We start from the raw sequence: 27,294 nt of genomic DNA on the forward strand, positions 1-27,294 counted from the left end.
GCGGGCCAGGCTCGGACAGAAAAACGTGGCCCGATCCGCGCTCTAGCTGGCATGGGGTGACTGGGCTCCCAGATAGGCAGAAGGATTTTTGAGAAATGAGTTGGATGGCGGAGGCTCCCCGACTTGGCTGGCTGACCACATGCCCACGCAGAAAGTTATAAACCGTGAGAGATTGATTAGAGAAATGATAATGAACAACTGGCAGCACGTCCTGGAGGATGGAGGGAGGGAAAGGAGGTAACGAGGAGCCGCTCCGATCTAACACAGTGATAAGTGGGAGAGAGAAGGAGAGGGAGAAAATGATAGGAAAATCAAGGGAAATGGTAGCAGCAGCAACAAGAAGAGGAAAGGTGGAGGCAAAGAACAATGAGCAAAGGGAAGGAAACAGGGAAGGAAGATATAAACACAGGGCAGGTGCTCGAGGGATGGACGGAATGAAGTTTGTTGCCTTTTCCTTCTTTTAAACCAAGCTAAATATAGACTGAACAGAAAGGAATGAAAGCGATGTCACTTTTCGGCCTAATTTTATGTGATTGAAATCCATAAAGCTTCATCAACAGTCTCAAACTACAGGAAGGTAGCAGGGTTTTTCCTCAAATCAAGTTGAAAAAAAATACCTAGCATAACACATCAAGGAAACAGTTGCAAGAAACTGTCCCTAAAATTACAATTTGTCATTTTCACTATTTGCTTTCTGTTTAATGCTGCTTTCGGCTAAATAAATGATACAACATGGTGATTAGGGAGCTTTAGAGGTGTTGGTAGGCGCGTTTCTTTACTTTGAACACTCAGGTAAGCCGTTTCCCTGATTCCAGTCCTAATCCTGGTACAATCACGTAAAGCACTTTGTAACTTTGTTTTTAAAAGTGCTGTGTAAGTAAAGCTTATTAGAATATTATTATTATGCTAAGCTACGTTAATTGCCTACCGGATGAAAAACTTTTCCTTTCATGCTAATTCAAGACACTACTTCAAAGTAAAAACCTTCAAACAAAGAGAAATGGCATGGCTTGTTTCAGCTTAGTTACGTTTTTGAACATGGAGTTACACTGTTAAACAAAATCTGTCCTAATTGCACCACCTCTCCGTGCATGATGGAGCCGATGCATGACGACACACTGCAAGCTGCTCTTATGAATTCATTGAATACTTAAACCCATTTTTCCATTCTAGCAGATGGAATTTTAAAAGGTTTGCTGTACCAAATTAGTATTGCTTTCATAAAAGGGGAACCTGCAAATGACATTTAAAAATATGTATTTCTAGTCCCAACTATGAGTCAAGTTGTTAGACCTTCCGTTGCCCATGTCTCTGAAGGTCCACACCCCCAGGTTTTAAAACACTGGCTGGCCAATGAGAATTTGCATTCTTCAAAGCACAAGCCGAGAAAACTCTAATGACATCACAAGGGATATTTTCTGCTCTTCCAGGGCCACAGGAGTCATTAAGCATTAAAACTCCTCTAACAGGCTGAGTACGGTATGTATTAACCATAATGAGGAAAGTATGGTTCAAACGTAAAATCAACGTTTCCCGGTTTACAGGTAAAGCAAACAGTAGCATTAGTCTTTAGTGGGGGAACCACTTTTTTAAGTACCATCTGTTACCTTGGCTACTTTGATGATGTCAGGAATGTCCAGGTATGCCGCAACAGGTGGCAGGCCTTTTCCAATCAGGTAAGCCTCGTCTGCCTTCTGCCTGTGAAAACACGGTCAAAGGATTTGATATCAGTGTGCTGGGAGCAGGACAGCAGAAGCAAACAAAACACAGATGTGCACCAGCTCTTAAGCACCCAACCATTAAGGCCTCATAGCAGCATATCGAAGCTCAGGAGGCACCACTATTAAGTCAAAGAAAAGCCTTTTTAATTACTCAAATTAGCGCCCAATAGGTTTATGTTATGGAGAATGAGCGAGCCTACAACAAGATGCACCAGTCAGTGAAAGGCATTTAAAAAGACAGAGACATTAAAAACTCAGAGAGGCATAGAAAAAGCTAACAGTGAGGCAGATTAGGATGTTGGTGCATGTAAACTAAGCAAACTAAGCTCGATACTCATGTCTTCACTTAATACCAAGTGAAAAACAAAGAACTGGCCTAAAGCTCTGGAATAGGAGAGAAATGCTCCCAAGCTTCTTTTAATTGCTGTGGGCTCTAATCACCTGCTAGCATTTCATGGTCGATATCCAGCAGTGGCAGCCCAGCAGTTTACTAAGACATCTGTCGGTTACGCTAAACCTGCGTGGACCCATTTGGCTCCAATGTGGCGGAGCTTAGTACCTGTGCATTTGTCCAGTGTCTTGCTCAGAGTAGACGGCCACGGTTCGAATCCCCAGCTCGGTGCAGGCTCTAAACACACGGATGGCGATTTCACCTAGGAGAAAAGAGGAGGACATATGTGATGTATGGATGGTGCAGGAGGTGCTCATTTTTCTAATTCACCAGCCATGTTGTCTGTGTTTTGCTTTGCTATATTTTGCCTACCAGTTTCCTTTCTTTCCCTTCCTAAATGTTGCCCTTCCTCTCCACTTTTATTCTTTTTATTATTTAAATGAGTCTTTGTGATCCACAGTTTAGCGGATTGTGTGTAGTGGGAGGTTGTAGTTCTTAGGCTTTCTTTCATCATCTATTTTTCAAAAGCACACATTTTCTATGATTTTATCAAACATCCTGTAGCATTGGCCCTATTTTGTGACAAATGCCTCCGCTGAGAGAATAAAATAAACTTTGAATTTTTGATGCCATACATGAGATGTGAAAACAAGACAAATCCATCTGGTGTACTTCATCACATGCAATAACTCTGTTTTTCTAAGGTTTGAGAACAGAGTGTAAAATCTCTGCTTTAGACAACCCAAACACTGCCTGCCTTTTATCTTGCTGTCACTGGAGCCAAACACTTGTTTTTCAAGCAACACACAGTTTGAGAGAGAAAAAAAATGTAGTCACTGGAAACTAGTAAGATGTGTTGTTCTTGCTTGAAAGGGGGGGACAGCATTCAAACATTTGAAGAGCCTTAAAAAAAGAAGAAAGCGAGCAAGAAAGAAAGAATTTTGGAGGATAACAGTAGAAAAATAAAAAGGATTGAAATATGAGAGAGGACAGATAAAATGTAATGGATTAAAGGTGAGAAATCTAGAGAGTGGAAGGTCAGGAAATACAAAAAGTTTAGACAAGAACATTGCAAAAAGAGAAACAGGACACAAGATTTTAAGTTTTAAAGAATTGAAGTACCGAAAGATGGTAGAGGAGAGAAGAAAAGCAGTGAAAGGGGAAAAAAAGAGTAAGGAATGCAGAAAAAGAGAGTGAAAAGGAGCAAAGTACATGGGGCAAAAATGAAGATGGCAATGGGCTCAACAGAAAATCATATCTGACAAGTGCTGAAAAAGACAGGGAGCGCAAAGGGAAGGAGAAGAGAGGCGGTAAAGGAGAGCGGAAAGAAGAATTTTAGTTCAGAGAAGCAATGGCAGACAGGAGGTGTGCTTGGTGAAGTGGAATCTGGGCTGATATGATGGTCCAGTCTCTCTTTTCCACACACACACACGGTCCAGAGCATTCCAGTGTGATGAGTGTGATCTAATGTGGTGTTGATATCGCGTCACACTGATGTGAAGGAGAGAGATTGACGGAAAGCCCTGCTGTGTGTGAGTGTGGCAGAGGCCACAATCTCTTTGAATCACATTGATGGATTAAAGCAGTTAAATAGAGCTTTTGGGGGGGTGGGGGGGGGGCAAATGCATCTATGCATGCATTTGCGCATTGCAGACTTATCGTGTGCAGCAGGAGGCCTACAAAAGTACCACGTGTTCAGAATTGGAATCGTATTGGAAAGGCAACAATCACGTAAGGGATAATGTAGAACGAGCGGGTCATTGTTGTGAAATGAACCCCGAAAGGGTGATGTAGGACCCTGTAGGAAGACGTGGCAGGACGTGGCTACTCTCTGAAAGAAATCAATTTGACAAAGTATTGATTTCAAGTTAGATTCTACGGTTGGAACTGCGTCCGTAATAGATGCATAAAATGATCGCAGCACCTGATTGAGGTTTTCTGCCCAATAAACGTCAAAGTCTGCTGGCATTTTCTTTTCAATTAACCTGTCTCTAAACATTGCCATAGCCCATACCGTGTTCCTTTCCCTGTTTAATTCATGTCTGTCTTCAATTACTGTAGGTTGATTTCTCTGGTCATCTAGCTCTTTGTGTCTTTTAACCTCTCTTGCATCTTCTGTTTTCTTGTTCTCTCTCTCTCTCTTTTTTCTTTACTGGGGACAGTTCAGCCATTTAACATGAACCGAAAGTTTGGTGCTCTTCAAATAGGCTATATTAAAAAATTATATCAGAAAAGTATTCCATGGTGTTTTTGAGTAACGGAAAGCTAACCGTGTTGTTTTTTTCCTTAATGTGCATGTCTTTGATCAGAACTGCGTCCATAGCAAAGCTCTGTAATACAGGGCAGAGCGGGTTCCATCCCGGATCCTCTGGTCGGCGTGTCAAAGTGTCCTTGGACAAGATACTGAACCCCAAATTGCTCCCGAAGGTGGAACCCTGCATGGCAGCCTCTGCCACCGGTGTATAAATGTGTATGTGTGTGTGTGTGTGTGTGTGTGTGTGTGTGTGTGTGTAAATGGGGTGAACACGGTATGTAGTGTAAAGTGCTTTGAGTGGTCGGACTAGAAAGGCGCTATATAAATGAAAGTCCATTTATACCATCCATCCATCCATACATAGCAGCAGTCTGCTATCCAGAAATAACAGCCTGCAGAACGCTGGAATTGACCAATCAGAATTGGGTATTCAACAAAGCCGTGTAATAATCCGACATAATGAAACACTGGACCAAATCAAGCACTTTAAATGTGTCCACAGGAATGAATAGAATGGAAGGCTCTAAAAAGCAATTGGAATAAAATGCATTTTATTTGTCACTTAAATCCCGCAGGTCACCTGACAGAGTCACTTTAACGGCACACTGACGGCCTCTGGACAGCATTAGCATTGATAGGAGGGGGTCCAGTGATTACAAGTATTACCAGGGCCTGTCAGTCATGTTTATGCTACGTGTTGCAACCATACTGGTGACTGCTTAATGTTTATAAAACTCTGGGCTTCTCTATAATTATATTTCCATTCAGACCTCAATGCCAGTAATGTAGACCCCACCCTTAAAGGGGAACTATGCAGTTTTTTTAGCTTAATTTACCTTAACTGAACAGCTTCAGAGTCATTGGAATGGTTATATGACTTTTTTTTCGGGTTGAAGGTGGTTGTCTCGCTTCCCCCTAGCGCCTGTGAGCAGAAAAAAAACCACCCATGCAACTTCTGGCCGGCGGCAGCGTCAGGAAGCATCGCGTGATATCAGGTCTCGCGATGTAACAAATTGCTTCACGGCACTACACACATACACGCCCCCCATCCAGGAACCGGCTAGCAAGAACAAGGTAGCGATGGAGTTTTTCACACTATCGTCGTGGCTGAGCCGGCAAAAAAGAAGCAGAAAGCTAGAAAAGCATTGTCGGAAGAACAGAGAAAGAGGAAATGGCAGACTGACCGAGCGGGTTTTTACACAGTGTTGCCAAATATCTATTCCGAAGCTGTAGGGGGAGCTCTATAGAGAAACCTGCCAGCAAAAAGCGAAGAAATTGCCAAAACTGCATAGTGCCCCTTTAATGGCCATTTATATAAGCTTAGAAAGGAACAAACAAATATAATTGCCTAGTGGTGGGTTCAATTTGTTTTTGTGGAGAAAAATACCTATAAATTCATTTCAGTTCAAAAACAGTTTAATACATACACACATAAACTATTTCCTAGCATACTGTGAGAATTGGGGTTGCAGCTCCACCTCTGTTTCCAGTATTCTCAAAAAAATATTCAGGGTTTTTGGATTAAAGCAAACAAAGCTATCTTGTGCAGCCACCCACATACATTGTGTGCTTAAATATTAGCATGTGCCAAGGCAAACTAAATGTTGGCCATTAAATATTAAGTCTGAGAGTTCATTTGCCTGGGAGAAGATTGTAAATGTCATAACTTTTTTCTTACATTATAAATGAAGCCACGTTAAACTGTATTTAATTTAATGGTGAATTGCTTTACTTGTCTTCTTCAGTGGTGAATTAGTACTGTAAGGACCTGGATGGGGGTCTCTTACCTCTATTGGCCACCATGACTTTCTTGATTGGTCGATACTCGGTCTTCGGGGCAGAGTGGGTGAGGCGGGGGGAAAGACACGCCCTCCTCACGGTCAACAGGCCGAGGCCGCCTCGGACTACAGTGTACCTCAACATCCTAAGAGGTAAAAGAAAGGTAATGTTTAACATACACAATATCTCAGTACACACTTAAAACCTAACAGCAATAAGTGAAGGGAAGTGGCGACAGAGCCAGACATACTAGATAGAGATGGGAACACGTGGATCAGGAAATGGGTGCATTTTTACAAACACACGCACAAGAAATAGTTAATATATGCTTTTTGTGACATGATATCCGGCATATTCTCGGTCTCAAGTGCTACAGAATATAAGAAATGATATATGTTGGTTCTTCAACAAAAAGAACGCCAATTAGTCTGGCTAGAAATCATTAAATCTAGAAGAAAAAAAACACAAATGCCTTGTCCAAAACCTACAACTCATACTTTCTTACAATCTCTATGTAGAAACCATCTGCTAAGTTCAGCTTCTCAGGTGAAAAAAATATGCTTGAAGGAAAATGTTAAGAGGATGATAATGCTTTGAAAGTGATTAAACAAGGGAGGTGTGAGCCCTGTAGAGATTAAATTTACTAAAGCGCCAAGCTCTATTAAGTTGTTGCCGAGGGTTGTGTGTGCCTTTCAACTGGATGGTATAGTGTCCGAATATTTTAAGTGGTGTTGCAGATATTAAGTAGGAAATTTGGATGATTCCAAGTACTAAGAATATACTAAGATACTAATAAGAAAAAAGCTGTATGAATAATTTTGAGAAATGTGGCCCTGACTTGTTGCTATGAAAGTTTGTGAAAAGACAAATATAAGATAAAATACAATCTGCAGATAAGCAACTTGGCCCATGTGAGTTTGCTTATACAATGGCTGGGAATATAGAAGAGATCTTATCTTGTTTAAGTTAGAAAAAAAATCTCTTCATAATTGTCAGAACTAAACATGGAGAAACAGCGTTCAGTTTTTATGCATCACATATCTCAAACTCCCAGAAAACTGGGCTAAATCAAGGCTAAAGACTTTTCTGTTAAATCAAATAATTGTTCATTTCTTACACTGCTGCACTGTAACTTTTATTATTGTATTTAATACCTCTCTATTTTAGCTTGCTTTCATTTTAATATTTAATTGCTCTTTAATGTTTTATGTAAAGCACTTTGAATTGCCTTGTTGCTGATATGTGCTATATAAATAAAGTTGCCTTGCCTTATTGTGAGGCTGTTATAGTGGTGTCTCTCCCTTTATTATTTTAGCCCTTAAATCAATATATATTCTTGACTCAACCACATATTGTGATTCAGAAGCCATTACATATCTTTGGCTAGTTACTGAATACATTGTAAGCATTTTTTATTAAAAAAAAAAAAAAAAAAAATATTTGATGATAAAGGGAAGTATCACAATTTATATTATGAAGTATAAAAATACCACACAGATGGCTTATGAATTCAAAACACATTCATGACAATTTTAGTCAAACTGAATTAAGAGAGAAAGAGTGTAGAGAAAAGTCAGGCTGGAATGACAGCTCACAGCTGACTAATCATTAGATTTCCATGAAAGGAAGAAGGGAATTAGAAAGCCAATCAGCAGCTGCTCTGCCTAGCAGCTGCCAATCAGCGGCAGGTGTGTCAAATTAAAGACAACAAGCTTCTGGTGTGTTTGTGGTGCATTTTTTTTTTTCAAATCACAACAAACAACAAAATGAAGGCATTAAGGGTCTTTTTCCTAACCCAGAAATTTCAGATACAAGCATACAAACTATGATTAAAGCACACACACTGCCCCTCTTAGTCCCATTCAGAGATGTAATTATAGGAGAGAAACAAACTCGCTGTTATTTATCTTTCAAATGCAAACAAATCTGTCCACAGGGCCTGCAACTAGGGTGAATGATGGGTGAATTAATGTTAAATACCGAATAAAATACTCCAAAGTCTGTCTCAGTTGAGCTAGGTTTCCTGTTTCCTTAGTGCCTTAGTCATTTTCCGGACTACATCACCCAACTATCGCATGAAAAAGTCAACTTCTTCAGTGAACAAAACACACAAACAAACCATTCATTGCACCCAACAATGCCATTTTGGTTTGATGGCTGCATTTACTATCCCCTTAACACACAAAATTACTAAATTGAAGCACCCTGTTACCAAACATACGCAGACAAAGCCACAGCTGCATGTGAATGGCACAGGTACACAAAAAGGTATACAAATAACACGTAACTACCTTGTCAAGTTGATGTAAGTGGCTCATTCACTGTGAGCAAACAGGCAGCTTTAGTAGTGAAGTCTGCAGAGGTAAAAGCTTCTTCTTCTGGCCCGACTACAAGGCTACACCTCACTGACAGTCCTTTGCTGCCACACTGTGGTCAAACAACAGCAATGCAGTCAACAGAGACCACAGCTAAGCTGACAAAGTGCCACTCCTTGGAAATTTGCACATAAAATAATGAAATGAACCAAACCAAACGGATTTGTCAAGTTATATTTAACAATATGTTTGGTCTATTATACACTTCAAGAAGCACATACAAAAACATCCAATAAAAGGTCATATCCTAAACTATAAACAAAGGTTTGAGTGCCTAGCATCTTCTCCAAACTTTTAACTTTTCATGGTAACATTAACCCAGACAGAAAAAAACCTCCACTTCTCAAGCTAAGTCTCATGTCCAAGTTCCTACTGCTTGTTACCCATGGTTGCAGGATTTCACGTAAAAAGGTAAATAACCACATATGTCCTGTGTAGATTTACAGATAGTAAACAGTGGTGTCTATAGTACTGTACAAACAGTTACTACGCCTAACCATTACAGTGACCTACATGAGGACTTATAAAGCTAACGGCATAGCTCAATTCACCTGTTTCACCTGTGTGAAGCAGACTGTCTACTTTAAACTCGCATTCAGTGCATGATGGGAGAATTATTTACCTATTTATTACCAATAAAACACGCCTGCTAACATGTCTCGGTTGACTTGTGGAAAGAATGTGAGACAGACCAGATTGGATGGCATAAAGCAAGTAGGGCTAATGTAATATCTTTGATATATATAGATCATATGATTATGTGTGACTATGTGTTCTAATGAAGAATTAACTACAAAGAAGTGAATCAAGAACAACTTTTGAGACTACCAATGAATGCCCTGGGACTGTTTGAAGACTGTATGCAGTGGAAGCTCAAGCTGAAACAGTATCCTGTATCCACACAAAAGCCACAGTGTCACACTAAGAAACCGATACAGTTTCCCTGGGCCTGAATACGACAGGGAGACAACAGCAGACGGGCAAAAATAGGTCAAATACTACCCGTGTGTCCTGCTTTGACCAAATCTCTCCAATACAGCTAAATTACAACCTTCATACCAGATAAGTATTTTAAGGTTGAGTGATACGGTCTATGATAAATATGTACTGTGTTAGCATTGTGGAATTACCTGTTTATTCCTCTCAGCTGGTCAAGTGAGTTCACAAACCTGTTATACAGCCTTAAAGCCCCAATAAAGACAATATGTTAACTAAGTAATACAAGTGATTGCGTCCTATCATAAGATACATACTGTAATGATATTATATCAAAACTGAACAGCTCTACTACAATCGAGCCAAACTGTATGGGTGTCAAAAGGAAAACCAGTTTATCAATTTCTTAAAAAAGGTGACATTTTGCAGAAACATAATAAATTACGAGAACAGTCACAACACCAGCAAGCACTGATTTAAGTACATAAGTAATATGTACACAAAATATTACCAGGCAGCCAGTAGCCTAATGATGGTTCAGTTAAGATGAGGCCTGTAATCGAAAATGCTCTTTGATCTTCTAAAAGCTGGAAATCTTCCAGACACTGTGGCCTGCATAGGAACCAAACTTCCTGAGCTGATATAGTGCACAGTGATGATTCTCTAAATCATACAGTATGCTGAGTTATAAACAACTGATGTTATGACCAAAAATACACCCAAACACAAAGCCTGAATTGTCCAATGAACAGTGGGATGACATATCTCTACGCATGCTGTCAAATATACTGTCTTGATATGTTTATACCTTTGGTGCTACAATAGTGTTTCACATCCTAACTAGAGGACCACAAATAAGAAATTATTACTTCTGTCTATTACTTACTTCCGCATCTCTTCTATTTTTCTCTAAGGCCGGTTACACACTGGCTGCGTGGCGTGAGCGTGGCGAATTTTGGTTTTGCACCTAGAGACACATTTTGATGGTTTTGGCTCCTTTAATGTATTTGCTGAATGCTTCAGAGATAACACTGCTCTTTATCAGGATTAGCCTAAGAAATAATAGGAAAGAAGGAACATAAGAAAAGAAGATAATAGTAATTGTATGTGTGTCCTAACAGCTGACAAGGACTGAATGTGTGTATTTTGAAAAGTATCTAATACACAATTGACCAGATACCTTCACAAACTGGTGAAAATAAAACTCACTGTTCCATTTCTTACTGAAAAAGCTGAATGAGCAGGTGAACACTAAAACTTAACTAAAAAAAAAAATATGTACACTTGATGAACACACTCATCTTGGTCTTCACACTGATGAAAATGCACCATTAGTTTAACGAGATGCACCTGAATGGAGTCCCGTAAGATCAGAGCCCACCTGCTTTACCCAAGTTGTTTGTTTACATAACTCACTCACCGGAAAGACAAAATATTGCCCCACGGTGACTTCAGAGAAGCAGAAGCATTTTCTAGTTCTGTTGTTTCTCTGTCATCTCCAACTCCGGCAGTGGCCATGGTGTCTGGAATAGTAACACTGCAGGCTCCCAGTAAGCTAACGTTACCCTGTGTCTTTAGCTGCATGCTACCAGTCGAAAAGTTATGCTGTGTCTGTTGTTGTTTTTGTCTTTGGACGTGCCCAAGTAGACGGGGGTGGAGAGAGAAAAATATATAATGGATAAATCGCCGATCCCGTTTTTGATTTCGACTATCGAAATCAAAAGCTCATTTTGATCGATTTCAGATTTAAAATCAAAACCTTGACACCGCTAGCTTTTGCTGATGATTTACTGTAGTTTCACTTCAATGTAGTCCATGTTGTCATCCGTGCGACCAGCAAAAATGTTTGATCACAGTCTTTTCTGAAGTCAAAGCAAACATTAGTGACCTGTGTGGACAAACAAGACCAAATTACACTTACAGTTCAGTACTCATGAGCTCAGATGATTACATCATAGTCCACATCACGCATCATGCATTTTTACTGCACGTGATCAGCTCTGAACAAAATCAATATTACTTGAGTATAGGGCTGGGCGATATATTTATATTATATCGATATCGGGATATGAGACTAGATATCATCTTAGGTTTTGGATATCGTAATATGGCTGTTGTCTTTTACAGCTTTTACAGGCTGCATTACAGTAAAGTGATGTACTTTTCTGAACTTACCAGACTGTTCTAGCTGTTCTATTATTTGCCTTTTCCCCACTTAGACATTATGTCCACATTACTGATGATTATTTATCTAAAATCTAAGTGTGAAGATATTTTGTTAAAGCACCAATTGTCAACCATAGAATATCGCCGCAATATCGATATCGAGGTATTTGGTCAAGAATATTGTGATATCCGATTTTCTCCATATCGCCCTGCCCTACTTGAGTAAAAAAGCAATGAAATTTCACTTGCATTCAATGTGGCTCTGACTGATGAAGTAGGAATGTATCATGAGCAACACTGTAATAATAGCACAACATTTGTACAGTCTAAAAGTAAGGAGTAATAGAAATGACTGCCATCAATATCCACATTATCACCCTAATGAGTGACTGCCACCCCAATGACAGTAGGTTGCAGAGCAGATACAACTTGATCAATCAATGTATTTTAATCCTTATTGGGGGGGGGGGGGGGTTACAACCCAATATTAACTGATATCCTTTCAGTTCAATCACTGTTCAAGCTTTATATGATAACAGCAATATAACCCACTTTGATATAACCGCCAGAGAAAAAGGTACTTTATCAAAAGTTTTTTTTTTTTTAAGTAATAGACTCATGGATTGCATTTAGTTGTATAGGTGTTACTGTCATTGTGTTCACTGTATTTTTTAGAAGCAGATTACTTCTATTGACTTCTATCAACAGTAACAGAAAATCCAAGTCATCCAAATAGATTATCTTGCTTTATCCACACACAACTCTAACAAAGGAAATCTTTCAGATGGATTACATTGGGATCAGTTTTGTCCAGTGGCCTGTATACTAAGTCAGACTAGCTCAGAGGTCAGAATACTCATGTGATCCCAATGTTACAATGCATACAATCAAAACTTGATTACACATACGACAAACTGACGGCAGACACATTTTACAAGCGAGCCTGTCAATGAATGAATGAAATGTCTAGTAGGGCTAGTAAAGTTCCCATGCTTCGCAGTGAGGTAAACGTTAATTATTCATGCAGGTTCCTATTCATTTTGGTATAAAGGGGAATGCTTATAAGCTTCACCCTTCCCATTTTAGTAGGCCGTGTTTTTGTATTATAAATATACTGTAGAAAGGCATCAATTGTACTAAGCCGTTTTGTCATAGATCAGATTAGTACCCAAGTTCAGCTGTTCAGATTGTAAAGCACTTGTTTTAAGAATGTCTGACAAAAAGGGAACAGAATCATGAACACATTACATTTATCGGATACGTTAAAGTTAGAAACGTATGGCAAAGTTTCCCCTTGGCCTTTGAAAAGATCCCTACTGTGGCACAGGAATGTGACCTTTGCCTTTAACAGAGTCTGTGAGGGATAAATAGAGATAGTAGGGTTGTCTTCTTTCAAATCCACCCCACTCGATCAATAACTTAGTTTCACAAGATACCACACAAGATTACTAAAAAAAATCAGTACAGTACAATACAGTTGTCACTGTAGTCTCTGGGAGCACCACAGCTCCCTTTAATTCCCAGGAAACGAATACAATTCAAACCAGAAGTCTGGCTGAAGTTTCAATTCTAATTCTGGTGAGAGATAAAGCACTGACAAAAATGTCAAAGGATTTGTAGTGTCAACTCAGAAGGACAAAAATCATTATAAAACAAAAGACACTATATTTTGGTAGTAGAGGCACACTTAATTCTGCCTGTGCAGGGCTTGGCTGTTTCTCAACAATTTGTTATTTAAATCAGTGAGAAACAAACCACACTATTTGACTCTCCTCATCACAGGCAGAGCACCCCGCGTCAACTCTGAACACTAACATCAGTTTCAAAACTGCTGCAACACAAAACAAGCAATGAACTAAATTACAGTCGGAAAGCCAAAATGGAATGTTTCATGCCAAATGCACTCACTAACCCGCTCTCTCTTTTGTCCTGTCTCTAAAACACACACACACACACACACACACACACACACACACACACACACGACAGCACAGCTAAATCATGACACGCATGCATTGCTGCATGCACACATCAGACAATCCTCTGTCTAAACTTACAGGTCATAGGCCAATGACAACAACCTGTGTGTGTATTCGGGCAGCTTAAAAGAACAGAGATGATTTCCCGGTTATACATTAACTTCTTAGAGATCAAAGTTCTGTTCTGTTTTGACGCACACACAGCTTCTGATATTGTGACACACAAACACACATAACTAGCATCAACTTTGCCCTAATCGACTGATCATGGGGCAAATAAATACAATGGCTATCTGCCAGCATTTGTGCAATAGCAGAGGATCTAACTTTCATCATTTATAGCAAACGTCTAATCGCCCAGAGTTCTCTTAACAGGGAAAATCCTTGATATACTGTATGTGATTTCATCCTTAAAGAGGAGCATGAGATGTCACTATCTCTCTATTATTAGGGTGAGGATGAGTTCCTTGCTGGCCTAAACTGTGTGTTATGGGCACAGCACACACATCCCAAACCACAGGGAGTTGAGTTGAATATATTTTGATATTTCATCAAATTAGCCCCTTCTCTGTTGTGGTTTTCTAGAGCTTCCTCTATCACTTTGAATTAATTCCCGAGATATTTGACATTCCTTACCTTGAGTTCATCATTAAAACTAGGCCTGGGAGAGGAACTTTGACACCATAAACAAATATTTTCTTGCAAGACACCAAAATGTAGGGAACCTAACAAATAGCTTTAAATATAAATTATATCACTTTAAACACATTTCCCAATAGCTCAGCCTGACTTATTTTGTACTTTCCTTTTAAACTCCGTAGGTCCAAACAATGGTTTGCAACACAAGGTGCATGTTATATGAGATCACTGGTGGGTTGGGCAGGGTTTAGCTAATGAGGTGAATCCAGTAAAAGTCTATGGCTTACTAAGGTAGAGAAAGAGTTATAGATATGTATGGTTATACTGTATATAGGGGTGTCCCGTTTTCAACGTTTAAATCAAAAAATTATCAAAATTAGCTTACAATTTTGACTCATAAGCAGGATCGGTGATTCTCCCAGTATTTTTTTCTCTCAAATCAAATTGTGGATTTGGAGAATTGTGACACCCCTAATTATATACAGGGGTTAAACCATTATGTCAGGGCATTTTTACTGTATCAACACATTTTCAGGTGAGGTAAGACATACATGATCTAAAGAACGAGATCCAGGATACAAGCGGCCAAAATGGGTTTCCTCAGGAGGGTGGCTGGCGTCTCCCTTAGAGATAGGGCGAGAAGCTCAGTCATCCGTGAGGAACTCGGAGTAGAGCCGCTGCTCCTTTGCGTCAAAAGGAGCCAGTTGAGGTGGTTTGGGCATCTGGTAAAGATGGCCCCTGGGCGCCTCCCTAGGGAGGTCTTCCAGGCACGTCCAGCTGGGAGGAGGCCTCGGGGAAGACCCAGGACTAGGTGGAGGGATTATATCTCCAACCTGGCCTGGGAACTCCTCGGGTTCCCCTAGTCAGAGCTGGTTAATGTGGCTCTGGAAAGGGAAGTTTGGGGTCCCCTGCTGGAGCCGCTGCCCCCGTGACCCGACCCCAGATAAGCGGACAAAGATGGATGGATGGTAAGACGTACATGAATCAAAATACAGAGAAATCCAATGCAGATTGCATCGTTATCTTAAGGTTCCTATTTAAATAACTGAAGTCACAGCCTCTCCAAGACAATGCAATAATAGACTGAGTATAATAGTACAAGCCAGACTGTCAGGAACTACAAAACCGATGTCATTCCTTGCACAGAAGAGTGCAGGAATATACAGTTCGATGTGCCCTAAAGTTAAGCTTAGGACCGTCTTGTGTCAGAGCAGTAGAGATCCATATAGGACGAGGTCTAAAAAGGTCCCAATTATCAACAGCAACACATGCTCAGACAGCAAGAACAAGGTTACCGAGGCTGACCGTGTTTGTGTAGACAAAACAAATGTGTGACTGGACTTTAAAAGTGGTTAATTGCGGCATAAAGGTTAGAATGTTGATCTTGCGGTGAAGTAGACCGTGGGCTCGAATTCACAAGCAGTCTGGGAAACTCTGCCGTAAAGACGTAAACAAGAAATACTGAAAGCATCTGAAAAAGGACCCCTGAGCAAGACATTAATACTGTATTAAGTTTCCTCAAAAGCATAATTTAAAAAACATTTCCCTGGTTAAACATGTTTCATATTATCTCTATAAACAAGCCCAAATAGATATTACTCATTCTGAACATAGCTACGTCAACAAATGTGAAAGATAGTTGTGGCCAGGTTGGTTCAGTGGGTAGAGCAGGCGCACATATAGTTGGTGGTTTATGCCTCGACGGTGACGCAGTGGTCCGGGGTTCGAGTCCGACCTGTGACGATTTCCTGCATGTCTTCCCCCTCTCTCTCCTCCTTTCTCACCTAGCTGTCCTGTCGATTAAAGGCGGTAAAAGCCCAAAAAATAATAATCTTTAAAAAACAACAAGTAACAAAGTACAATTTGTGGTACATTGACAGGATTATTTGAGCCAAATGAAACTGCTGTATTTTGCTGTTGACTTTCACTGTCACTCAGCCCCTTTACCAGCTGTGTCAACAAGATGTCCTAGTCTCCTGCTGCTACAGGCTGCTCTTAAGGGTATAATGTGTTGGAAAAACACACAATTTCTTCCATAATTCTTAAAGTGCATGTTGCTGTCCTAGACTCCTTTTCTCATGTTCACTGGGCTGCAGCAGAAAAAGTTTAATAGAAGCCAGGACGTTATTTAACCTTGTATATAAATTCTCTGCTCAAGAAAATTATTTACATTTTGTAAAAGGACAAAGTACTGTCTAGACCCTCTTTGATCTCACTAAACCTTTAGCGAAGAAGCAGCTTAACATGCTTAACATTCATGCGGGGTTTCAGGATTCTGCTGTACACCTGCTAATCGCACTTGGATCAATCTATCATGGACCATAACTACCATATTAGCAGTAAATGCTTTGAGGCCCAATGAAATAGCACTTCCTTAGCCTGATGCCTTTCCTGTTAAAATCGGAGGGCAGGACAGAACATAGCAGGGAGAGAAACCAATGGAATATCACTTGGGAAAGAAAGACATTTCTTCTGTGATGAACGATTGGTGGAGTAGTGGCGCTTGCATTGCTTAATTGCTTAATTGAACATTTACTTTGTTATTTGATTGATCCGATTTTTTTATTTATGTCTTCAGCAAAAGGTACAAAAGAATTATACAAAAATAATGTTTATGTCATGCCCTTTAGGTGGTAAAAGTGCCAGGGACACAGCTAGGTTATTCTCACTGTCTTTGTTTACTACCTGCCTCCCAGTCTGACAGATTCCACTCTAACTCTCTTACATGTCATTACTGCTATTTGCTGGATGGTGCCCTGGCAGTATGAAAAAGAAAAGGTCCAGTGTTTCCCAGGAAGCATTCATCTTTTTTTTGTCATTTTTCATGTCGTGGTAACCCTAACAACAGGTCAGGACCTCAATTAGCTGACAGCCCTGAGGGTACAATGCATACTGAAATACACAAGTGCAGTGTTTTCAATGTATTGTATTTTCAAAGCATCTATTGTCTAATTTGGGCCAAGTATGTTACCATTAACATAAGTTGCTAACGCAATGTTAGTGGTAAAACACACTGACACTATGATAAATATGTTACCATGTCATGAAAATGTTTTCAGACATGATAAAAGGATACATTTTCTTTAAAAAGCAATGCTAATGTGCGACATCCCAAACTAGAAACACAGATACAGTGAGATATACAGTCAGATAGATGCATGCATTTTTAAGTGCAGACATGAGAGGCAACACATTTGCTGAGAGGCACGCTGTACCACTTTTGATGCGAAACACTTGAGCTCAAATGTTCTCTCTGCACTCTTCCCCAACAACTAGGACTCTTGATTTAATTTATACTAAAAGCCACGCAAACCAATTTTAAAACTTTTAGGAAGTAAGATTTAAATCAGCATACGCCTTGTTTGTGCAAATAGAATATCCTCTGAGCATACCAGGACACCCTGCATCCTACTGCAGGGCTCCAGACTAACTTTTTTTTCACTAGGAGCACAGTGGCCCCCAACTGAAAATTTTAGGGCCGCAACCAGAAAATGTAGGGGCACACACCGTTAATCAACATGCTAACTAAATATTCACATTCTACTAATTTCCACTGTATTACTAATAAATACTTAATATATAATATATTAGATGCAGAAATTACAATGTGCTGTTTCAAATTCAGTTTCACATTTTATTGTGCACTTTTGAAGATGCAACATAGAAGGTAAACCAACAGCACCAGCGCTGTCATGACAGTACAAATATTAAAAGAAATATACCATATATACATTCAGAATTAAAAGTGCTTAGTAACCGTTCGGTCATTTCACAGTTAAAAACAACACTTAACAAATGTATGTAAACATTAGGGGTCGAGCTGGCTTTTGAATTTGGTGAAGGGTAGTTCCTCCTTAGCAACGAAGTAGGCCATGTTAAATTTCAACATCATCTCTGCCTCATCTGCGCTCTGATTTACAGCCTCTTGTCTTCTAAAAGCAACCGGCAGTGGCGTTGCTTTTTCATTTATTAACATGTCACGGAATACTATATGCTTGAGGCTAAGATTGTGTTTTAACTAGTGCATTGTGTTTAAACTGCGAAGTGCCTGCACTGTCGGCAAACTTCGGGCCCCCCCCCCCCCCCCGCAGTTCTGGGGTAGCGCTGCAACATTCGCAGTTCATGGAGTTCGTCTCCTTACAGTACCTCAACCAGCTGAATTCTGACAGGTGACAGCCAGTCTTCCCGAAAATGGTGGGTTCGGGCCTTTTTCGCCACACAAACCTCTGACTCAGATTCATCATCTTACTGTGACACTGTAGACTCTGGCACAAGCACACTAGCCGCAGGTCGGAAGAACGAGTCAATAATTCGCTTGCTCATAGTTCAGACGCACAGGGAAGGTTGTGATATCTGTCTCCTTCCCACAGACAGAGGTTTACGCGCGCTCGGTTATCTCTAGAACACTCCCCCCTCCACACATTAGCCACTTACAGTGGCCATTCTCTATCCTTCTCACACTCATTGGCCTGCCACAGAATCCGGATTCATTGACGCGCCCCTTCCACGTTTAACGTCGTGTAAAAAAATAAAAAGGGGGGCAAATTTACTGGTCGCACATGTGCGACTGGATGTAAAATTCAGGCGCACACTCTCAAATTTTGGTCGCAAAATGCGACATGAAAAAGGGAGCACTTAACCTCAGTAATATTTCCATAAAACTATGATAGATGTCATGTGTCACAGTTGCCTTGAACATTTTCAGTCTATTACCTTGGCACTACTACAACAAGTAATAACATCAAGGTGAATAAGTGAATGGTCACATGTCCATCAAACACACAAGGCTACGGCAGTCACTTTAAGAGGGCTAAGACCAAAAAAGCAAACTACAGCCCTTTTCTACCTGCATATTTCTGAACACATCCCTGCTAGATGATTGACTGCAAGTTCTGCTTATGAAAATCACTGTCCTTTGCTTGATCATTACACCACTCCCACTGTGCCTCCCTTAGACTTGGGATGGGACAGCTGTTCTACATGTACCACTCTTTAAAGCAGAGTAAAGGTTGCTTTGAGCATGAACAAACTGTACAGTTAAATGATTCTGACACAACAGATACACATGCATGGGTTCAAAGGTGAAAGAGCACAGACAAAATTTCTGCAACACAGAACAGGAGGGGAAATCAGGGCACCACATAGCTACAAGCTCCTTTGGTGCACAGCTCACAAAGAATGAGCATGTTGTGCAATCTACAAGTTTTAACATGTAAACAGACATTTATTCCTTTCTATTAAAGTGGGATGTAGTCTCTAATGCAGTGCATTATACTCTTAAAAAACAGGATGTCCATGTAAATACCTACATCTGGTAAAGAAGCCCCACAGTAGCCTATATTACGTTTACCTCACTAGCCATTCTGCAGGTGTGAAAGTAAAAGTGGGTAACCCGTGACAATGTTTGCATGCATGTTTTGCCATGCTGCAAACTCCACTAATACAAAACTCCATTTAAAAAGTTCCTAATTTTGCGAGGGACTTCTTGCAACAACCTCAGAGCCAGTTGACCCTTTGGTAACTACTGCTATAGTTTTCTTGTGGACATTTAAGCTAAACAGATAAGCAGCTATGATAGTTGTTTAACAACGTTGACAGCCAGACACAAGTAACCAAAGGCTACACAAGTTGCCATTCAGACACCTAGGAAGAAAGGGGGAATGGTTTGTCTTTAAGTCAAATGCACTCAATCAATGACGACCAATGCACACACACACACACACACACACACACACACACACACGACTGATTCATACTCGTACACACACGTTACCCAACAGTACTCACATGGTGGTGCTGTGTCGGTGTCAGTAAATGATGTGAATCCGCTGGTTACCGGACACGGGATGTTAACAGTCGACTATCAGTGTTTATGTTTTCTTCACTTAGTGCTAACCTCGCACACACAATCACAGAGATCCTGACTACTCAGTAGAGGAATAGGGGAGTTTATACACACACACACTCGTGCACGCACACACAGGTACACACAAACACACGAAGTGACTTCGGGATGGCCAAACGGGCACTCAACTGTCGACACACCCTGTCACACACACACTCTCTTGCTCAAGCCCTTATACCATGTGTAGTAAAGGCGCTAAGACGCTGAAGCTAGTTGCTAACGTTAACTGTCTACTATAGCTAACTTAGCTAGCAGCTGGCACCGTCCGTCTCCGTGTCGGATATAGGAGTCTGCTACTGCGCCTGCCTGACATTAATTCTCTCTCTCTCTCTCTCTCTCTCTCTCTCTCTCTCTCTCTCTCTCTCTCTCTCTCTCTCTCTCTCTCTCTCTCTCTCTCTCTCTCTCTCTCTCTCTCTCTACACACACACACATAAGCTTCATCCCTTGCTTTGATGTGACGCAACCGGTCACGCCCCCTTCTGCTCTCAACCAATCACAGAAGAGGGCATGTCAGCAGGCAACGAGCGGCACCATTTAAAGAGCTCGCGACTAACGACACCTATGTGGTTAAATGTAACGGTGTAATAATGGAGGGTACCGTACATGTAACAAAATATAGTGTTAAAAAGAGGCTCTGTTCAATTCAAGTGTCCCAGTAGGCATTGAGCCAACATGCGGACTACCATGACCCTGAAAAAGCTGCCAAGTGAAGTCATAGCCTATACATTTTATCATTTACACCTGTGCTTTTTCTACTGCAGCATGTCAAAATGGCTTCAGAGGAAAAGGTCAGTTAGGATTAAGTCTTTCATTAAACATTTAAAATAAATTGATAAATTGGGGACAAATGAGATGTATATTTTGCAAAATGCGGAAAAATTTATTTGATTGAAACATTCATACGAAAATTGTATCCACATTTTGAAAGCAGGAAAAGATAATAAGCTGCTGTTAGGAATATTTTTATTTCATAGTGAAAAAGTTTCAAATGGCAGAAAGACACAATTATATATTATCATAGTGACACATTAAAGAGCCACATATTTTTTCAGGAGTCAGTGGAGACCAAAACAGAGCTTAAAGGAGGGTGAATATTGGACTTACATTCCTCGGGTGGCCAGAAGCACAACTCCAAATGAATACAAATGTTAATTATTTGCCGGTTGTGTAATGATTAACTGTTATTAGTTACACCAAACTGCTTTTCCTGTCATGACAAGTTATAATGTCTGCTGTAATGTGATACTAATTATAGGGAAAATGGAGGCAGTGTTCAGCTCCAATTCATTGCTAGCCTAACCTAGTGAGTCTTTTAGTCAGTGCATAGCAGGTCAGTTGTACATGCAAAAAAGTGAAATATCTATACAGAGAAGCATGCAATTCAACACAGAAAGAAAGAAAGAAAACTCTGGTGCAGGAAAGAGCTGAAAAGAACAGGATTTTATTACAGGCACTTAAAATGGTTCTTTGTAGTCCTGCTTTGTAAAGTGGACAATAGACTTTATATCAAGAACCATGCAACACACACAGACACAACTGTGAGGACATTGCATTAAAGCAATTCATTCATTACCTCCTTATTCTAACACTAATCCTAACCTGCAACTTGATTTAAAGGGGAAATACACCTAGTACAGCTTAATATTATTATAATATTTCAATGAAAATCAACGGTTAAGCCAGGAAGAAATTTGTACAACCCTAAACCAGAAATCAGAATATCAAGACTTTTTTAACATTGTCTCTTATCAAAGCCAAATGTCTTTAATTTGTTGGATTTTGTGCACCTATCCACGTAGTGGCGTAATGACAGAAGTTCACGTAGTACATACACAGACACAATGACACACAGGGTACACTCATACCTGATTGTTTCTCAACTCTTGTGTGTTCTCTTATCAGTTTCAGATAAGAGAGTCTGTGTCAATGACATTCCAAAGAGGACGCATTCAAAATCAACCAGAATTATGGCATGGGCAAAAATGAATGTCTTTAAAGGAGTAAATTAGAGACACAAAACTAATCTTAGTTACATTATGATTGGAATTCCTAATCAGTTCAAATACCCTATGATTTGTTTTAACTTTTACCTATTTTTTTCTGATAACCTTACACTGTCACTATTATAATTATACTGCTAGCTCTCTCTCTCTCTCTCTCTCTCTCTCTCTCTCTCTCTCTCTCTCTCTCTCTCTCTCTCTCTCTCTCTCTCTCTCCTTCTCTCCCTCTGTCTGTCTTTAGGCGGTCTGGCAGGATTGCACCAACAAGGATTGTTAAACCAGATTAAATCATTGTTTAACTTGAAATCATTGTACCAAGCTTTAAAACTAGCGTTAAAATAAAAAGGTTCAATTTAAACCTCTCTTGAAATGTCAGTTTAGTTTTTACTCAAATAATGTTATGTTGCACCATAACGTTAATCTCCAATTTAAAATGTGATCCAACTTTAAAGTTACACTTGAGAAGGTTTAACTTTTAAAATGGCTACTTTTTTTTTTTTTTTTTAGATGGATTGAGCAAAAATATTTAAGTAACAGTAAGAGACAGACTCAACCCAATGGAGTTATTTAATGCTGCTGAATTTCTCTCAAGATACTGGTTCAGCAAGGGAACTGTTCTGGAGCCGCACACAAAGATTGGACCAACTGTCAAACATGGCAGTGAAAGGATTGCAGCTGTAAAGTCACCAATGCTTCAACTCAAGGCGGCCCTGAGATCTTATTCCACCGGATTAGTGCCAAATATTAATTGGGCATATTGCTCCATTAATTCAGCCAACAAGTCTTTCTCAAGGAAGGAAATTAGAGCTTCTCTGCTCTAACTGACCTTTTAGCTAGCTAGCATACAATGTAATGTTTTGATAAGGAATACAGAGCAGGCTAACTAACTGACTTTTTAGCTAGCTAGCAAACAATGTAATGTTTTGATAAGGAATACAGAGCAGGCTAACTAACTGACTTTTTAGCTAGCTAGCAAACAATGTAATGTTTTGATAAGGAATAGAGCAGCCAAAAATTCAAAAACAGTTTACCCTCATGGCCTACTTACTACAGCACACAACATTATTTATTTATTTTAATTTGGGTAAGCAAGCAGCTCCATGTTTAATTTTGGTTTACATCAATACACTTGCATTTACTAAACAAAGATTAGTTTTAAATTGTGCAACAGAGCTCTGCTTAATATTAAATCTGGATTTAGGCCTACTCATTTTAAACCTAGTTTTGCTAAACTCTAATAAGAACTAACCTTAGATTAAATGAATCCTTGTTGGTGCAACCCAGCCTTAAAGGTTGTGATTAATACCATACTCTCATAGTTACTCACACACCTCCTTTAGAAGCAGAGAGTGTGCTCCTAGTCATGCCAAGTGGACCAACCATAGGATGCAAGTCTTACATCACCAGTGCTGGTGTAGCTAGGCCACATTGGACCTAGCCAAAAATAATTTGTATGGGGCCGCTCACTACACTTGAAGATCACAGGGTACGTGAAAGGGTGCACAAATGTCAGAGAGTGTGTTTGGCCATGGTCAATACTTATCATCCAAGTGACCTTTCACCCCCCCAGTGTTCACCTATGACACCATTTTACTAATTTAGTTTTGCTACTTGTTGACCTGCTGAATAAAACAATCCATTGATAAAATGTTTATCAGTGCCTGACCTGGTATGTAAATAAGTCAGCTGAAAACACCTTTATAGAGGGTACTGTGTATACCAAGGTATGCTTCAGTGAGTGCAGCTACAGATATTATTAAGTATTAAGCCTTGTACAGCTTTTGCAGATGCTTTCCCCACCATAAGACATCAAGTGTCAGCAGCAGAGTATAATGAATAAAACTTTAAAGTTTCCAATTTAACCATAATAATGTAATGGCTGTGCTAACTATTACATAACAGAGCCCAACCTCCACTGTGTCAATGACATCAGTCAGCCTCCATGTACAGTATCTCACAAGTGATAAACTCTTAACTGTTCTCATATACATGTTCTCATTTGTCCGTGAAAGACAAAGGAAGTTATATCCTATAAAAGTAAAACAGGAGTGAATCATTCAGTCTTCTGGAAGGAATGAGATAATGTATTGGGTAAGAATGTGCAGCAACTGTGATAAAAATCCTATAGACTTTCCAAATACAGGGTCAATTGTATGCTGACTTATTTGATTTTGCTCAATTCACAGAACATGATTACTGTTGTTATAAACATGTCCGGAATTGCATGTTAAGCAATGGGATATGCAAATTGCCATTAAATACAACTGAAAAATATATATCATGTTGTCTTTTGTTGCTATTCATGTTTATAACATTATTTCTGTGGACACATTCATTGTCAACAATACTTCTGTGTATGACAGTAAAAGTGCTGTATTGATAAGGCATGCTTAAGCGTAATATCCTTGCCACAACAGGGAAATGAATTTAAAAGCTTTTTTTTACTGGTATACCTCTCAGAACTAGGAAAAAAGCAGAAAATAAGAGAAAGTGGGCATGGGTTGTGTTGGGGGGCATGAGCTCAGTCAACTGGCAAAGAGCGGCTCATCATGAATAGGTGAATGGCCACTGCTCAGTAACTTCTCTGTTCATTCTCTGCCCATTCCCCCCTTCCCTTGCCCCAATTGGTCTGGTCTCCCTCCTCCCTTTGTATCTACATGCTTGTGCTCTCTCTCTCTCTCTCTCTCTCTCTCTCTCTGAAAAAACATTCATGATTGTTGCTGGCTGCCACTCCCCCTCTGATTTCTCCCTACTCAATGCAAAACAAAAAACTTTCCAATTAAAGTATAAGAACAAAATCTTCAATTCTTATCATAGCTCTGGGAAGTTAAAACTATTAAAACAGGAGGTTATGGACCAAAGAGCAAGAAAAGTGGACAAATACTTGAAAAAACACTTTTTAAGGACATTTATTGTCTTGACACATCTCATGCTCTATATTACAAAAGTGGAAAGTGTCAATCAATCAATCCCTTTTATTTATTTGTCACATGAAACTGTACGAGGTACAATATCAGTGAAATATTATCCCATCGGCTCCTTAAACTTGTGCATGACTCATCATAAAGCAAAATGTAGCCATCAGATCGGCACACATAAAAAGAGTCACTCGGTTAAATGGCACAGGCACTCTAGGATCCAGCCAAGTCTCAGCGAAAGGTCCCCACAGCTCCACATATCCCACTGGAAACTGACACAGGCATGACGCAGTGCCCCCTCCGATGCAGGAATGGAGATCGACACAGAGATGGTCTTGCTTGTCCACGTGGTCGAGATCGTCGCCATATCTCCTAGCTGATAGCCACTGTGTTTACTCTGATGTTTAAATTTGAAAACTTGACAGGCCAGCTGGCTAGCTAGCCTGGGCTAGAAGAGACGGCAGGAGACTGGCAAGTTGATTTTCCGATCCTGATTAGGGACTCATAGCCGCATGCCATCACCGTCCAACTTCAACCACATAAAGCAAAACTAATATTTGTAAATTAGACAATTCAGCATAAATTTGGCGGAGCTGACGGAGGGTCAACTGGAAAGTTGCATGCCCACAGTTAGAAATAATCTGAAAAAAAATGGGTGTCAGACAGAGAAAAGATAGATAGATAGATATAGATAGAGATACTTTATTTATCCAGAAGGAAATGAAGGTGTCCGATAGCTTATACACATCATACATACACATAGGCACACAGACAAAAAAAAGAGAGGCAGACGCATTAAACTATGCCAGACATTTTGGACCTTTGTCAGGAGGAAGAAGTGTAACAGGACGAGGGACCATTTGAAAGGCCGTTGTTAACTTTTAGCAGTAACACACACATATGGAAAACACATGATGCTCAAAAATACATGATTACTTTAAAAAAGAATACCCTGAAGGGCATGTTGCCCATTACTGTATATAGACCACATGAACAAACAACACACATACATACCATACACACCACACACACACACACACACACACACACACACACACACACACACACACACACACATTCTAACACTGTTATCACTATCACAGTGGCAGTAACACTCTCAAAGATATGAGACCAAAGAATACTTACCGTCCTGAGAAATGCAATCGAGCCCCCGGATAGACAAGTATATAACTGATGAATCAGTACAGATGAATTGTAAGTAAACGTGAACGAGAAGAGAGTCAATATGTAGATCCTGGAAATTTGCATCAGTTAAATAATGATGGACATGATGCTGTTTATGTATCTTTTAGATTTCCAATGTTTGTCTCTGATTTTTGAAATCATCCTTACATGTGTTTTTGTTTATTTTACTTCATTTTAGATCAACCTCAGTCTGAATTTAGCAGGCCTACCCTCTCACACAGTCACTGTACACGTGACCCACGCACACGTTCACAATGCCTCTTTCCTGGCATTTTTCAGAAAACAATCACTGTAGTTAACCATCAACAGGTCAGTTCTGAGCACACACGTACTCAGACAGCTGTAAGAGAGGAGATGGTCCACCAAGGTCAATATTAGTCCATTATAGTGTTATATCAAAACCTTTCAAAGAGCTTTGTGTTGAAATGGCTCTGCTAACTGCATGTGTGTCTTTGTGGATGTGTGCGTGCTCATGTTTGTCTATCTTTGTGAGGACCACTTTGACTTTTAGACTTTAAAAGCGAGGACGTTACTGGAAAGTGAGGACTATTTGGCTCATCCTCACTTCTCCAATGGGCTGTGTGAAAGGAATAGTTTGATGTTTTGGAAAAAACACTTTTTTGCCAAACGTTCATATGAAGCCTGATGGGCGCCTGGATAGCTCACCTGGTAGAGCGCACGCCCATATATAGAGGTTTACTCCTCGACGCAGCGGCCACCGGGTCGACTCCGACCTGCGGCCCTTTGCTGCATGTCCTTCTCTCTCTCTCTCTCCTCTTTCATGTCTTCAGCTGTCTTATAAAAACAAAGGCCTAAAAATGCCCCAAAAGAAGCCTGATGATTGCCTGGAAGACAGCAAAGACTGAAAACAGGGAGAAACAGCTGGCCTGGCTCTCTCCAAAGGTTAAAAAAAAAAAACCCTGCCTAGGCAACTCTAAAGCGCACAAATTAACATGATATATTTTGTTTAATCCATGTAAACAAGTTGTGTTTTTACTGAAGTCAGAAACATCAAAAAACTACGA

General features: G+C 40.0%; 1 protein-coding gene across 2 annotated transcripts in view; it reads right to left on the reverse strand.

The window, feature by feature from the left end:
- Window positions 1–20,476, reverse strand: part of pcxb (pyruvate carboxylase b) — a 326,753-nt gene extending 306,277 nt beyond the window's left edge. Inside the window, exons 1-4 of one of the 2 annotated variants that reach the window (XM_031285036.2) lie at window positions 20,028–20,476; window positions 6,154–6,290; window positions 2,281–2,374; window positions 1,608–1,698 (exon numbers count right to left, since the gene is read on the reverse strand). In XM_031285036.2, coding sequence (XP_031140896.1) covers window positions 1,608–1,698; window positions 2,281–2,374; window positions 6,154–6,290; window positions 20,028–20,029 — 324 coding nt within the window. In that variant the 5' untranslated portion in view covers window positions 20,030–20,476. Of the gene's footprint in view, window positions 1–1,607; window positions 1,699–2,280; window positions 2,375–6,153; window positions 6,291–8,436; window positions 8,559–20,027 lie in introns of those variants that run through there. The other variant, XM_031285037.2, reaches the window with a different exon arrangement.
- Window positions 20,477–27,294: the final 6,818 nt, after the last annotated feature.

Source organism: Sander lucioperca, chromosome 17, assembly GCF_008315115.2.
Source record: "Sander lucioperca isolate FBNREF2018 chromosome 17, SLUC_FBN_1.2, whole genome shotgun sequence".
NCBI classification, from domain to species: Eukaryota; Metazoa; Chordata; class Actinopteri; order Perciformes; family Percidae; genus Sander; species Sander lucioperca.